The 13,938-nt window shown below is 36.3% G+C and overlaps 3 protein-coding genes across 3 annotated transcripts; 2 read left to right on the forward strand and 1 right to left on the reverse strand.

The window, feature by feature from the left end:
* Positions 1 to 120: 120 nt before the first annotated feature.
* LOC125216343 (uncharacterized) lies at positions 121 to 853 on the forward strand. The gene has a single exon (XM_048118034.2). The coding sequence runs from the start codon at positions 198 to 200 to the stop codon at positions 663 to 665; it is 468 nt and encodes a 155-aa protein (XP_047973991.1). The 5' UTR covers positions 121 to 197; the 3' UTR covers positions 666 to 853.
* A 739-nt stretch (positions 854 to 1,592) lies between these two features.
* LOC125216671 (NADPH:quinone oxidoreductase-like) lies at positions 1,593 to 3,309 on the reverse strand. The gene is made up of 3 exons (XM_048118429.2): positions 3,131 to 3,309; positions 2,377 to 2,565; positions 1,593 to 2,200 (listed from the first exon to the last, which is right to left on the reverse strand). Exons 1-3 carry the CDS (start codon positions 3,225 to 3,227, stop codon positions 1,893 to 1,895), a joined length of 594 nt encoding a protein of 197 aa, XP_047974386.1. The 5' UTR covers positions 3,228 to 3,309; the 3' UTR covers positions 1,593 to 1,892.
* A 7,276-nt stretch (positions 3,310 to 10,585) lies between these two features.
* LOC125214158 (aspartyl protease AED3-like) lies at positions 10,586 to 13,896 on the forward strand. The gene is made up of 3 exons (XM_048115060.2): positions 10,586 to 11,179; positions 12,659 to 13,133; positions 13,362 to 13,896. Exons 1-3 carry the CDS (start codon positions 10,694 to 10,696, stop codon positions 13,718 to 13,720), a joined length of 1,320 nt encoding a protein of 439 aa, XP_047971017.1. The 5' UTR covers positions 10,586 to 10,693; the 3' UTR covers positions 13,721 to 13,896.
* The last annotated feature ends 42 nt before the right edge of the window (positions 13,897 to 13,938 follow it).

The following is a 13,938-nucleotide window of genomic DNA, read 5'->3' on the forward strand; positions in this document are numbered from 1 at the left end:
AATCCAATTTTATTTCCCACTTTCTTCATCTCACCTTCCAAGAAACACCCTTTTTGTGGATTGCCTTTTTTACATCCACACATAGCTACGTACCTATATATACACCACCCCTTAATCCAACATAACACTTAAAAAAATCTTCATCCCAACATCATCAAATTAAAACTAGCCCAAAAAATTTATTTCCCCTATAAGAAATGAACGGCGGTGATCCAAGATTGGTGAAGAGTCTCAAAAAAAGCTACAAAGGCAAGAGAAAGAAGAGTGATCCACTCAAAGTGGTGTACATTTCTAGCCCCATGAAGGTCAAGACGAGTGCCACGAGATTTAGGTCACTCGTGCAAGAACTCACGGGTAAAAATTCCGACGTGTCGCAATACATGGACGACAACTCAGACTATCTAGCCAAAGACTTCTATCACGAGATTGATTGTGACGATCAATCTCTAGCAAAGGAGACGAGCGACGACCAATATCGGACTAATTCGTCGGTATCTACCGTAGATACCCCTACTAGCTCCGACTCATTTCAAGGGCAGATGGACATTAGTGTGTTCACTTCACAAATGAGCGAGCAACTTCAAGGGGCATTTTCGTCCAATTCGTTTTATGACCCTTTGCATCTTGATGTTCTTGGAAGCTTTGATGAGTTGATGTGGAGTTAAAATTTTTAGTATTGTTATTAAAAGTCTTGTATCATATGTTTATAGAACCTTGTAGAGGAATATTGCTTAGTATGTATTTATTTATTATATTTATGGATAGAGTAGATGAGATTAGGTGTTTTTGTGTTGAGACATGAATGATATCTTATTTCTCTAGTTAAATATCAAGAATCAAAATTTTTCTATCATTGGTTGCTTTTCTTTTTCTTCTTTTTCTCCATATTGCAACCGAAAGCAATGTTATGATATCTTATCAAAGTGTGGTAACACAACACGCAATCGTATATATCAATCAATTTTGCAAATTAAAAAAATAGACCAGACCTTCAAAATGGATATTGTGCACTTTTTCATCTAAGTATTAGAAATATTAAAATACATTATAGTCACAATTTATTTTTTTGTTCTTATCACATGTAATCTCTATTATGACCACGTTGCACACTAATAAAAGTAATTAATCACATGTAGTTATTGATTAGTTGATTTGTATCCTAGCCTTTTCAACTTATTTTCCAACTTATCTTTTCAACTTACTATTCAATATTTTCAACTAATTATCTATGGAGTAACCTAATCCTTGCAATTTGCAGCAATTTTACTAGTATCAAATTTTCACTACAAAGGCTGAGTTGAGATGTGACGTGCATGAGGGAAAATGACCTACTATTACTTTGCTCCAAAATATAGTTGTATACAAAAATATATCAATATTTTATTTTAACATTTATATTTTGGAAATAACTACCTAAAAGCGATTAATTAAATTGGTACAAATTCAAATGATAATAAACTGAAAATGTTAGTGAAAAAACTGATTTAGGTAGTATAGGTTGCATAGAATTGATAAATTTTAAAAATCGCCAAAGATTATGACTCTTATAATTATATTTTACATTTTTTATTAAAATGTAGAAATCTGTAAACTTAAGAAGTAACCTAATTCGATAGAAAGAATCAAAATTACCAAATTTGCAGTCAAGTGTCACGATCTGAAACACTACATACTGTTACAACATCAGAGTGATCAATTACTACTAAAAAATTTCCTGAACTCTCACAAACAATGACACACAACAATGTTCCACATTCAATGTTGCAATTGAGGAATAGCAATAACTTAGACAATACTTGAATCATTGAATGACATTAAAGGCGAAATGAAAACAACACAAATCGTGCAAATATCTTAAGGTGCTATGCTAGCACCAGATGTCCAGTGAGGGATTACGCAGACTTACATTGAAGACGGAGAGTGAACGCATACAAGGATAAGAGAACCGCTTTCAGCCTTTCCTTGGTTGCATCATCGTGCAAGTTGCCATCGCTATCAAACTTAGCAGGAGGCGCAAACACATTCAGGGAGAACTCGGGTTTGTTGATGAAGTGAACATCAACGTAAATGCATATCTGACGGAGATGATATTGAGATAGCCCTCCACCAAAACCTCCCCCCGCGCTCACAATTGCAGCAGTTTTATCAGCCAACACATTTGGGGGACGAGATGCCCAGTCAATCGCATTTTTCAGAGGTGCTAGGACAATCGGAAACAAAATGCTGGTTGATTACAAAAGAGCTTATTTGACCTCAAGACTCAAAGAGGAAAGCACAAAAGCATAAAAATCCGAATGAAAGATGTAAACACACTAGCTATTTACAAAATTCTGATAAACTCGAAGATAATACGTTAGAGGAAGAACAGTAGAATACCAGTGACAGAGTAGTTGTACTCAGGTGAAGCAAAGAGTAGACTATCAGCAGCAGCAATCTTCTCCCTGAAAACCTCCACAGCAGGCGGATACGTTCCATTCACCTCGAGATCCGTGTTCAACAATGGTAATGCTGATATATCCACATACTCTACCTCCAAACCTTTGATTGTCTTTGATTGATCGATCGCTGCTCATCACTCCAAAACAAATTATTGAAAAGCAAAATCACAATATGACCTTCAATTACTTCAACAGCAAAGATAGCTCACAAAACACAATCCGAAACTCAATCTTCTAACATGTGGTGTTTGGATAGCCATAGTAATTAGTAGAAACCTTTTAATTTCCACGAGTGATCCTAAATCAATCCTAAAATACTATAGATATGAAAAATTAACTCTACAAAATGCTGATATGTTCTTCAATTACTTCAATAGCAAATATAACTCATAGAACAACTTCCAAAACTCAACAATACTCCATAAATTTTTAAAACACATATACATTACCCCAGAAAATCCTAATATGATCTTCAATCACTTCAACAGCAAAAGATAACTCACAAAACACAACCCGAAACTCAATCTTCTACCACCATGCAATGTTCGGAAATTAGCATTAGGTAAAAAATGTAGCACATGAGAGTGAAATTGGTAGAGAAAGCAAAAATCGCTTCCTTGCAACGAAATGTGATGCAATAATGAGCGCAGAAGAGCAGAAAAAAAGTAAAGAGAGAAGTAAAAAGCGAATACCGGCATTTAGGAGGCCGCGATTGTAGGAACCTTTGCGGAGAGAACCGCAGAGAGCAGCGACTTTGATCACTGACGAAGGTATAGCTGCAGCAGCCATTGATGGAAATGAGTAGAAAACAGAGATGCTGTGGTTATTGTGGCTCTGTCGATTACGAGGAAAACGAGTTGAAGAAATCTAGTACTACTCCACACGTAAAATCGGGTCCATTCAATAAAATTTAATTTTAGAAAACGCATTTTAGAAGTATATTAAGCAGGAAACTATTTTATAGGAGTAATTTTAGAAAATAATTAATTTTTTAAATTTAGATACTATTTTAGTTCTTCCCACAAATATTCTTTCCTTTTTAGCTATTCCCACGAGAATATGCATTTTTTAATTTTAGAAACTACTACTTCCGTCCCAGATTTATAGTCACATTTTGCTATAAAAGTCCGTCCCACATTTATAGTCACATTTAGAATTTTCTATATTTGGACATAATATTTTACCCCATTATTCACTAAAATTACACTCAAATGTCATTATCTACATTAAAATAAATCAAAACAAAAATAAAAAACCAAAAAGTCAAAAAGGGACCCACCTTCAACAACCCATTTCATTTATTACACACTCCATCATCTCACGTCACCATCTCATTTAGTTTAGAGTAAAGGCCAAAATTGGTCCTCAACATATGTCCATTTTACGTTTTTGGTCATAAACATTATCTTTTGGGTTTTGTGGTCCTGAACATATGAAAATTTGATCATTTTGATCCTCTGTCAACATTTCCGTTAAAAATTAACGGTCAACAGGTTTAATCTTGATTTTGACCAAATTAAACTTTTAATTCTAATTTTTTAATCCATAATTAATTCTCTAATTATTTTTACACTTCAATTTCATCTTCTTCCTTCCTCTGATCTTTCATTTTCTTCCTCTCAAAAATGACCCTGTTTCCTCTGCGCTCAAGCTCAACACAGTAGAGAGATAAAAACCTCCATAGCCAACCATAGCAGAGTTCACCACTCTCCTCTTCTTCGAAACCCCACCTCTCAAAATCACTTTTATCTGGTCGACTACGGCCTGCTGCTGCTACTGCTGGAGCCCTAATTCCTCCATTTTGGGCTTCTGCTGCTGCAGGTAATGGCGAAACTGCCGGTGTCCGTAAACGCCCCTCTCGAGATCTGGGCGCCGGGCTCGTCAGCGGGCCATCCAGGGTTGTGGCGCTTGGCCTGAGGAGGCCCGAAGAGGCTATGCTCTTGTTGTTGAGTGAACGACAGCGGGAAGAAGTTGGTCTGGTGCTGGTTGAAAATGGGAGGTTTCATTTCTGCAATCGGATGATGGAGCGTTGTTGCACAGAGATTGTTTGAAACCGAAGATGAATTCATCAAATTTGGGGGAAATTTAAAATTAGGGTTTGAAGAAATGGGATTGGGAAACAGCCGCCACGCCGGCCGTGTCGGTAGAAGCAACACCACCACCTCCGCCGAGAGATGAAGACAGAGTTGAAGAGGAAGTAGGCCTGCTTCGAATTCTCGCAGAATCCAGCATGCACAGATGTAGGCTCGCTGAGGAAGTTACCTTTTTTTTGACGAAATCAGTGATGAATTCTTTGTTCTTTACCACAAAATCAGAGAATTAATTAGGGATTGAAAAAATCATAATTAAAAGTTTAATTTGGTCAAAATCGAGATTGAACCATGTTGACCGTTAGTTTTTAACGGAAATGTTGACGGAGGACCAAAATGATCAAATTTCCATATGTTCAGGACCACAAAATCCAAAAGATAATGTTTAGGACCAAAAACGTAAAATGACAATATGTTCAGGACCAATTTTGGCATTTACTCTTTAGTTTATTACACACTCCACCAATTCCTTAAAACTCGTGCCATAACTAAATGTGACTATAAATCTAGGACGGAGGGAGTATTTTTTAGTGGCGGATCCAGAATTGATAAACGGAAGGAGCGAAATATATTTTAGTAGGTTGGTTTAGGGCGAAAATGATAATTTTTTTCGATTTTCGGGGCGACGTCGGGACAAATGGAGGGAGCGGACACGGTAATTTTACGTCCGGATAAGAAGAAATTAGTCGTACAGAGGGGGCGACCGCCCCCTAGATCCACCACTGCTATTTTCCTTTCTAATGAAGTAAATATCATCATTTTTAGATTATTAAAATTGAAATCATTATAGAACTAGTTAAAGTGATCATAATATGCTTACTACAGTAATAGACAGGATTTATACCTCTGTGTCGATTCTTTCAATTTTACCTCAGATTTTATGACATATTTCCAATATATATTATTTAAAGAAAAATAGAGAGAGATGACCGAAAATTGTGAAGGAGATATAGCAAGAGCGTTTAGATATTTTTGTTTAAAGTTCAAACACACATGTAAAATGAGGGATCATATTTATGGGCTGATTTTATATTTGAACACATGTATAGGGTTACATTTGGGCCTATTCGATTATTATTGGGCCTATTTAATTAATATTTAAGCCTTTTGATCTGGGCCTTCGTTAAAAATTAATTTAGGCTCGCGGGCACAAGCGCACGCCTTCTCAAATTAAGGTTCACAAAATCATACGATAATTGAGAATTTGTGTATGAAAAATTTCATGATTTTTGCGACAATCTTGAAAATAATGCTCGCGAAGCATTAGTCGTACTTTTATAAGTGGCTTATAATCGAAATCGAATTACCATATCATTCCATCGATAACAATTATTCTCTATCTTTATCTCACACGGGCACACTCACGCACACACACAAGATTCGAGGGTCGATGACACCCCAAATCACACCCTTTTATTTATTTAAAATTTCTAAATTATTTAATCACATTGGTTTATTCCAATGACCCTGAAATATATTCCCTCTTGCAAATCTCATACTACATGCATGTGTTCCTCTTGCAAAACCTTTGTACCTGGCCCTTATGATAAAATTTATTATACATGTCTACATCCTAAAAATCCAAATCCACATTCTCTGCGACACACTAACACAAGGAAGGAAACAAAATGTACAACTAATGGAGCTGTTCACTGAATTAAATAAGAAAAGTGATCACACCTCCATGTCTCTCTTTTTTATGTATATTGGACCAATATGAACCACTCAAATGCTATTATTATACAACAAAACTAAATGGACTACAGTCTGGTATCAAATAATATCCATATATACCGACAGTTTTTGAGTTGTATGACCAATTACATGTGCAATGCAGAAATGGATAAAATGGATCCAGAAAATGAAATTCGTGAATTCAGAATATAGTAGAAGCTATGTAGCGAATGTTATAGGCAATGACAGACAAAGAACAAACAAATCCCAACCCTAATGGCTAAATGTAGAGTGATCGCACTGTGAAATTGACGACAACTCAAAAGATCGAATTTAATTCAGTTTTGCGGCCTACATGAGCCAACAATGATTCGATCGACTCTCAAAACAGATGTAATAGCTAAAAAGATAGTGATCTACCAGTGCAAAAACAACTCAAATATGAACTAACACGTGTACCGTTATAGGTTATATTACATGGGTGTGTTATCTCAAGTGGGAAAGCAAGTGTATTATTCTTCCACTAGAATATTCTTGCAACGAAGATCTTGAAATTGATAGCTCTCCACATAAAACCATCATGAATTTCTCACTGGATCGCATAAAACTATATAGTACTACTACTATACTACTATAGTATATATTAAGTAATATACTATTAGCCACTAGAACTATATTTCTTGATTGTTTCTTATGTTGATTCTCCAATTTGCAAATAAAACAAAATTACCGAATATCTTGCAATAAAAACGAAGCTTAAATTAAAATTTATGAAATCCTCACCAAAGCATGGAAATCACAATCTTGTAACATGTGCCTACACAGCCACCTACCGATCCACAATTCTATATTCTAAATAAGCAATAAAAATCACAAGTTGAGAACATGACAAAAGTGAGTAGAATTTATTAGTTTCCTCTTTAAGCTACCGACTTATCAACTCTCTAGACCTAGCCTTGTAGAAAAGAATAGAGAAATCAACTCTAGTGTACCTTTTCAATTATATTCAAACATCTAACAATCATGACACGTCAATCGGTCACTTGTTATTTTACTTTGAAGTTTGAAGCAGTGTTTTAAAAACCGGATCAGACCGATCGGTCAGCTGCAAACCGATAGGCTGTTCGGTCCGATTAGGCCATTTAAACCGTTGAGCAATTAGACCGTTTTGGACTGGATAAACCGGCTGGTTGGGCTGGAAACTGGCGGCCGGTTGAACCGGTGTTTTGAACTTTTTCTGAAAATCACTGATTTAGATGCCGTCGGGAACCACCGGTGCAGCTTACTTTCAGATCCAACTATGTAATCTCTTCCCACTGCATCGTTTCATCACCATCTCCAGAGTCCCTCAAAATAAATATCATTACTCACTTGCTAATAGATCGAAAATTTGTAGATCTAAAGCAATAACATCACAAGATTAAGAGAGAGGATAAGAAATTAAAAGAGATTGAGAAAGGTTGGAAGAATATCTCAAAGAGACAAGGGGTTGAAATGGAGATAGTGAGGACTGAGGCGGCGAGATTCAGGAAGGGGGGTGGGTTGTGGTGATTGAAAATTAGAGATTTCGGAATATGGGGCTCAATTCGCTGACCTTTCGAGATTAGGGATTAAATTCGCTGACCTTTCAGATTATAGGCCCGGGGCATGCGAATTTTCAGAATATGGTTTTCCCTCTTTTATATTTGTTCTCTTCTTTTTTTTCTTATTATTTTCCTTTCAATAATTATAAATTGACCAAACTATCCTTTAATTCAATTTTAAGAAAATTCATCTTCTCCAAATCCAACCAGATTATGCGCTCAACTATCCATCTCGAGTTCGTCGATAGTGGCGATGAACTCCAAATGGAGATTATTGGGAGAAACGGAAATGCTACCGGGGCTGAATAATGCACTTAATTTTCCCATTTTTTTGTTCTTCTTAAAGGTATGTGAACGTTTGGTTTTCTATCCATATTTGTGTACAATTTTAAAAGCTGCAATGGATGAGTGATTCACTATTCTCCCAATCTCCATTTTAATGAAACACGTGTAGTGCTTGATCATATATTTCAAACATGGATGTTGGGATTTAGAGGGATGATATATAAGGGAAATTGGTCTCTAAAACCATGAACTTTGCCTAAAATTTGGTATTTCCCATGAACTTTGAAATTGGTATATAATATCACAAACTTTGCATTTTGTTTGGTATTTCCCACGGCATGTTTATTACTATATTTGACTAACTTACGAGGCTTTTATCATACTTGACACAATTAAATCAACGTGGTTTTCAACGTGACTTTTTATGCTACGTGTTATGAACTTAAAAAGTGGTTTCAAATATTATAAAACATATCACGGTTGCCTATGTTAAATAAGATTTTGATGAAAATATCTTATTTGAGTGAGTTCGGGAAATACCAAACAAAATGCAAAGTTCGTGATATTATATACCAATTTCAAAGTTCATGGGAAATACCAAATTTTAGGCAAAGTTCATGGTTTTAGAGACCAATTTCCCGATATATAATTAAATTATCAGTTTAATAATATATTATAGAATTCTCAAAGTGGCTGATTTTTCAGAAATTCGAAAGGAGAAATGATCTGTGGTATGAGAATTTCGACTGAATTTAAGGTTGGAGGACATAATCTGGTTGGAATGGAGAAGATGAATTTTTTAAAAATTGAATTAAATGATAGTTTGGTCAGTTTATAATTATAGGGAGGAAAATAATAAGAAAAGGGAGAGAATAAATATAAAAGAGTGAAAACCCTTATTTTGAAAAATTCGCATACCTCGAACCTATATTCTGAAAAGTCAACGAATTTAATCCCTAATCTCGAAAGGTCAGCGAATTGAGCCCCATATTCTGAAATCTATCGATCGGAGAAAAATAAGGTTAGGGTATATAAATATGGATTTAATATGGTAAGTGGCGTTTGGAAGTCCGGGGAAGAATTTTTATTCTATTTTGTAAATAATATTAGGCATTCTTTTTTATTCAATTAGTATTAATTTCTAAGAGTAGAGGATTATGCTGGAATAAGTATTTTGGATTTTAATTTTGAACTCTACTTTGTTTAAAAATATATTATATATTATTTATGCAATAAATATATTATTGCTACAGTATTCCGGTCCAACCAGTGGTTCGACCGGTCGGACCAGTTGAACCGTGAACCGATAGCTTTATCGGTTCGCTTGCCGGTCCGATTTTTAAAACATTGTTAAGTTGTGTATAAAGATATTTACATTTCGCATTTAAGTATTTTCCAGGACGTTAAGAAATGATTGATAAAAATTCAACAAACTCGAGTCCAAATATCGATAAATTGAAAAAAATGATATAGAACTAATAAATTTTTAAAATAGTCCATAGAATAAACTAACAAACTTTTTTTATACTTCCCTAATTACTCTAAATATATTTAAGCAAAATTGCCGGGAAAATCACCATGCTTGATTATTCATATATAAAAATAGCCAATTATGTGACATTTTTCTCCATCATCCCATTGACTAAAGAAAAATTTCGTATGGTTTGGAAATTGAAATCCATTATTTTTTGCAAATTGGTATTACCACCCATAAAAACAATTAACTTTAGTTAGACAAATATTAAATATAAAATTAGACTAAAGTATATTGGTTTCTAAATCATAGTACTACATAATGTCCCTTCAAATCTTAATCAATGAAACAATTTAGAAAAACATCAAAATCATGATATATTCTCTTGTCCCATAAAAAATACTTTCTCCGTCCCATTAAAGATGACTCAATTTCCTTTTTAGTTTGTCCCAACCAAGATGACCCATTACTTAAAATGGAAACCCTTTTATCTTTACTTTATCCCACCTCTCTTACTTTACTCTATCCATTTAGGGCATATTTTGTAGGCTGGTTAGGATATGCCAACATTAAAACTATATTAGGATATAGACGTATGGATTACAGTAGAAGAAGTCTAAATTGGGTTTAGTGTTTTGTAGACTAGATACATGGGCCCACTGTTTTGGGAAGCGCTTCGGAAGACTAAAAGTTTCGAGGCATATGGATAAATTTATTTTCCAATTTCAACAGTAAAATAAAAGATTTCAAACTAGATATGTCCAAGTTTAACTTGGTTTGTTGTCAAGGCTACAAAACGGTTAGAATATTGAGGATAAAAATATTTGTCTCACTTGTTCCTATCTACAAAACGAATACACAAAATAAAGTTGCATTTTTCGTGCCGCTCAATAAAGGGGTCATTTTCCTTGGGACGGAGGGAGTATAACACATTGAAACAACATAGATTTTAATGTATATATGCATGAGTAATGTGTTACTCAAAATTTTTCTTATTTAGATTTTAAAGAACAAAATTGAGGACCAAACTTTATGATTATAACTTAGATGCCCAAAAACACACACTTCAAGTTCAACTAAGAGTCCTTCAGTTGATGATCTATAAATAAAAAACCACACCCAATCACCAATCTCCACCCAAACCCAAAAATGGGCACTCTCTTCTTCCCTCTAGTAACCCTCATTCTCTCTCTATCCCATTCCCATGCCCTCAACTGCCATGCACCTGCACCACCCCCACTAGACTCCTCCACCCTCCAGCTCCTCCATGCCAACAGCCCATGCTCTCCCTTCCGCCCCAAAACACCCCTCTCCTGGCAGGATTCCGTCCTCCGGATGCAGTCCAACGACGCCGCCCGCCTCCAATACCTCTCCACCCTCCTCGCCGCCACCACCGGCAAGAGGATCGCCCCCATCGCCTCCGGCCGGGCCGTCACGCAGAACCCTACCTACATTGTCCGCGCCGCCATCGGCACCCCCGCGCAGACGCTGCTCATGGCCGTCGACACCAGCAACGACGCCGCCTGGGTCCCCTGCACCGGCTGCGTCGGATGCTCGTCCGCCGCCGCGGGTTTTAGCCCGGCCGCGTCGGCCTCGTTCAAGCCCGTGAGCTGCGGCGCCGCGCAGTGCGCTCAGGTATGTACGGAGGCTTCGCTTGCTTAGTCTTGATGCTCGTGATTGTTTTTTGTCACTTAAGATTTTAATATAAAATTCATAAAGTTAGAGATACTGGAAAAAAAAATTATGGTTAAAATATTAATCCAAAAATGGGCCTTGCCTTTTTCAATAGAAAAACCTACTATAAATAAATAATGATTATTTTTCATGGATGTAGTAGTTATTTTATCAAAATGATTTTTTATAATTGCATAAAATTAGTATAATTAGAAGAGAAATAGGAATAAAAATAATTGAATTAATCTACTGAGGATTTTATATGCTATAAATCGAGGTATTATGAGCTACTTAACTTTTACTATATTATAAAAATACTAGTGTATACTCTAATTTTGGATTTTGTTAGTCCTAATAAAAAAAACTACTAGTAGTAACTAATTAGATGATAAAATATAATTATAAAATATAAGGGGCGCTTACTTTAAATAACACGATAGAAGTCTAGAACAGGTAAATAATTAATTCAATTTTCACTACTTATTTGGATGTAGACTAAAGAATAGGTATAAAATTTAAAATATGTACATCTAATTTACCAAAGTGGATCTCACGTCTCTTTCTCTTCACGTGGTTGCTACTGTATATAGTGTGAGTATTCTCTGTTGTCCATTTGTGGAAGTGCAGTGTCACCCGTGAACCATATTGCTTTCATCTATAATCCTAGATTGATTTCAATTTTCAACAACTACTAGAGAAATTGGGTATACTTTTTTCAAAAAGAAAGTACTACTACTAGATTCAATATAATGGGATTGTTTCAAATTGTTTCTAAATGTCAAATTTAATGGAATTTATGAGCTCTCATGGACTGACGATGGGGTCGGTCAGTCAATCCCGCTTGACCCATGCCATCTCACTCCACCACTTTTTTTATATGACCAATAACATCATATCATGTCATGTTTTTTCATTACATATTTACATATCATGTCAAGTTTCGTGTTTGATGATTCTATACAAGAGTTTTGATTTGAATTTAGAGCATACCAGCTACTTTGGAGATATATATTATATTTTCTACATTTTCTTTTGTCCATATTAGGTCCAATAATTGTTTGTCACATCACTTACTTGGATATCCATTATAAGCCACTTATCTAGAAATAAGAAATCAAGTAATGACATCCATATCATGATTGTATAGATCCTCACATTTAATTAGGGAACAAAACCTTGCAAAAAGATGTCAAGAAAGTTGGTAACCAAGATAGAAGAACTTATTAATTTAAATACACACCAAGATATTTTCTTAGTTTGATAAAAAAGTTGTTCCTCGAGTTCGTTTATCAGTTAACTATGTCAACCAACAAAATTTAATTTTTAATAAAGTATTATTTTTTCTCTCATCCATATTTACTACTAGTAGTACTTGCATCTTATAGTTACTCTCAAATCAATGATTTTTCACTAAATATCTACAATTGCATTATGACTAAGGTGCCAAATCCAAGCTGCGGTGGCGCCACCTGCGGCTTCAACCTTACCTACGGCGGCTCCACCGTTGCCGCCACCCTGGGTCAGGATAACATCACACTCGCGACAGACTCCATCCCCGGCTACACCTTCGGGTGCATCACGAAGGCGACAGGAACGTCAATCCCGTCGCAGGGGCTATTGGGCCTGGGCCGAGGCCCACTATCGCTAATGTCCCAAACATCAAGCCTCTACCAGTCCATATTCTCATATTGTTTGCCGGGCTACAAATCCACTAGTTTTAGTGGATCTTTGAGATTGGGGCCCAATAGCCAGCCCATAAGAATTCAAACCACTCCATTGCTCAAGAATCCAAGAAGATCCTCTTTCTATTATGTCAATCTCATGGGAATTAGGGTTGGAAGAAGTGTTGTCAACATCCCACCTACTGCATTTGCCTTTGATCCCTCTACTGGGGCTGGAACCGTTATCGATTCAGGTTAGTTTTCTGAGTTGGAACTCGTGTGGCATCCGCACCATGTAGATGGTGCGAACGCCACAATAATTTATTAAAACGGTCGCTAACAAGTACTGATTAATTCATTTTTTATATAGCAACTAATTTAAGTTTAAGTTATAAATCATCGATTACAGTTTAAAATGTGTGTTCTTATCATGATTTATTTTATCTATCTTTCCGATCGAACTGATATTACCTCCTTGATAGGCACGGTGTTCACCGTACTTGTGAAGCCCGCCTACACAGCGGTGAGAGACGAGGTTCGGCGGAAGATGGGAAATGCCACGGTGTCATCCCTCGGAGGCTTCGACACGTGCTACACCGTGCCGGTCACAGTGCCTACCATAACCTTTATGTTTCAGGGGTTGAACATGAGCCTCCCACAGGACAATTTCCTCATCCGCAGCAGCTCCGGCACCACCTCCTGCCTCGCCATGGCTGCAGCTCCCGACACCGGGGTCAACTCCGTCCTCAACGTCATCGCCTCCTTCCAGCAGCAGAACCGCCGCGTTCTCATCGATGTTGCCAACTCTAAGCTCGGCATTGCGCGTGAGTCATGCACTTAGAGTGAGAGAGAGAGAGAGTGATGTGTGATTATATATCACATTTTGTATCTTTTTTTAGCTATGTGTAATTTAATTTGGAGTTGTATGTTTAAGCAGATATTGGGCTGTAACAATCCAAATAACTAAATTTGGAGACTTTAGTAAATTGGAGTTGAAAATGGAATGATGATTGGCAACTCTCTCGATTCAAGAAAAGTTGTTCCGGTTCCAAATCGAAA

Source organism: Salvia hispanica, chromosome 3, assembly GCF_029641045.1.
Source record: "Salvia hispanica isolate PSC_SH4W2 chromosome 3, Shi_PSC_v1, whole genome shotgun sequence".
Lineage (NCBI taxonomy): Eukaryota > Viridiplantae > Streptophyta > Magnoliopsida > Lamiales > Lamiaceae > Salvia > Salvia hispanica.

What these genes read in the sequence shown, in the direction of transcription:
- LOC125216343 (XM_048118034.2), top strand. Translation starts at nt 198, where the DNA reads ATGAACGGCGGTGATCCAAGATTGGTGAAGAGTCTCAAAAAAAGCTAC.
- LOC125216671 (XM_048118429.2), bottom strand. Translation starts at nt 3,227, where the DNA reads ATGGCTGCTGCAGCTATACCTTCGTCAGTGATCAAAGTCGCTGCTCTC. An exon ending in TCGCGGCCTCCTAAATGCCG is followed by an intron (nt 2,566 to 3,130) that starts GTATTCGCTTTT and finishes AGTGATGAGCAG; the next exon opens with CGATCGATCAATCAAAGACA. An exon ending in GTACAACTACTCTGTCACTG is followed by an intron (nt 2,201 to 2,376) that starts GTATTCTACTGT and finishes CGATTGTCCTAG; the next exon opens with CACCTCTGAAAAATGCGATT.
- LOC125214158 (XM_048115060.2), top strand. Translation starts at nt 10,694, where the DNA reads ATGGGCACTCTCTTCTTCCCTCTAGTAACCCTCATTCTCTCTCTATCC. An exon ending in GCGCCGCGCAGTGCGCTCAG is followed by an intron (nt 11,180 to 12,658) that starts GTATGTACGGAG and finishes ATTATGACTAAG; the next exon opens with GTGCCAAATCCAAGCTGCGG. An exon ending in TGGAACCGTTATCGATTCAG is followed by an intron (nt 13,134 to 13,361) that starts GTTAGTTTTCTG and finishes CCTCCTTGATAG; the next exon opens with GCACGGTGTTCACCGTACTT.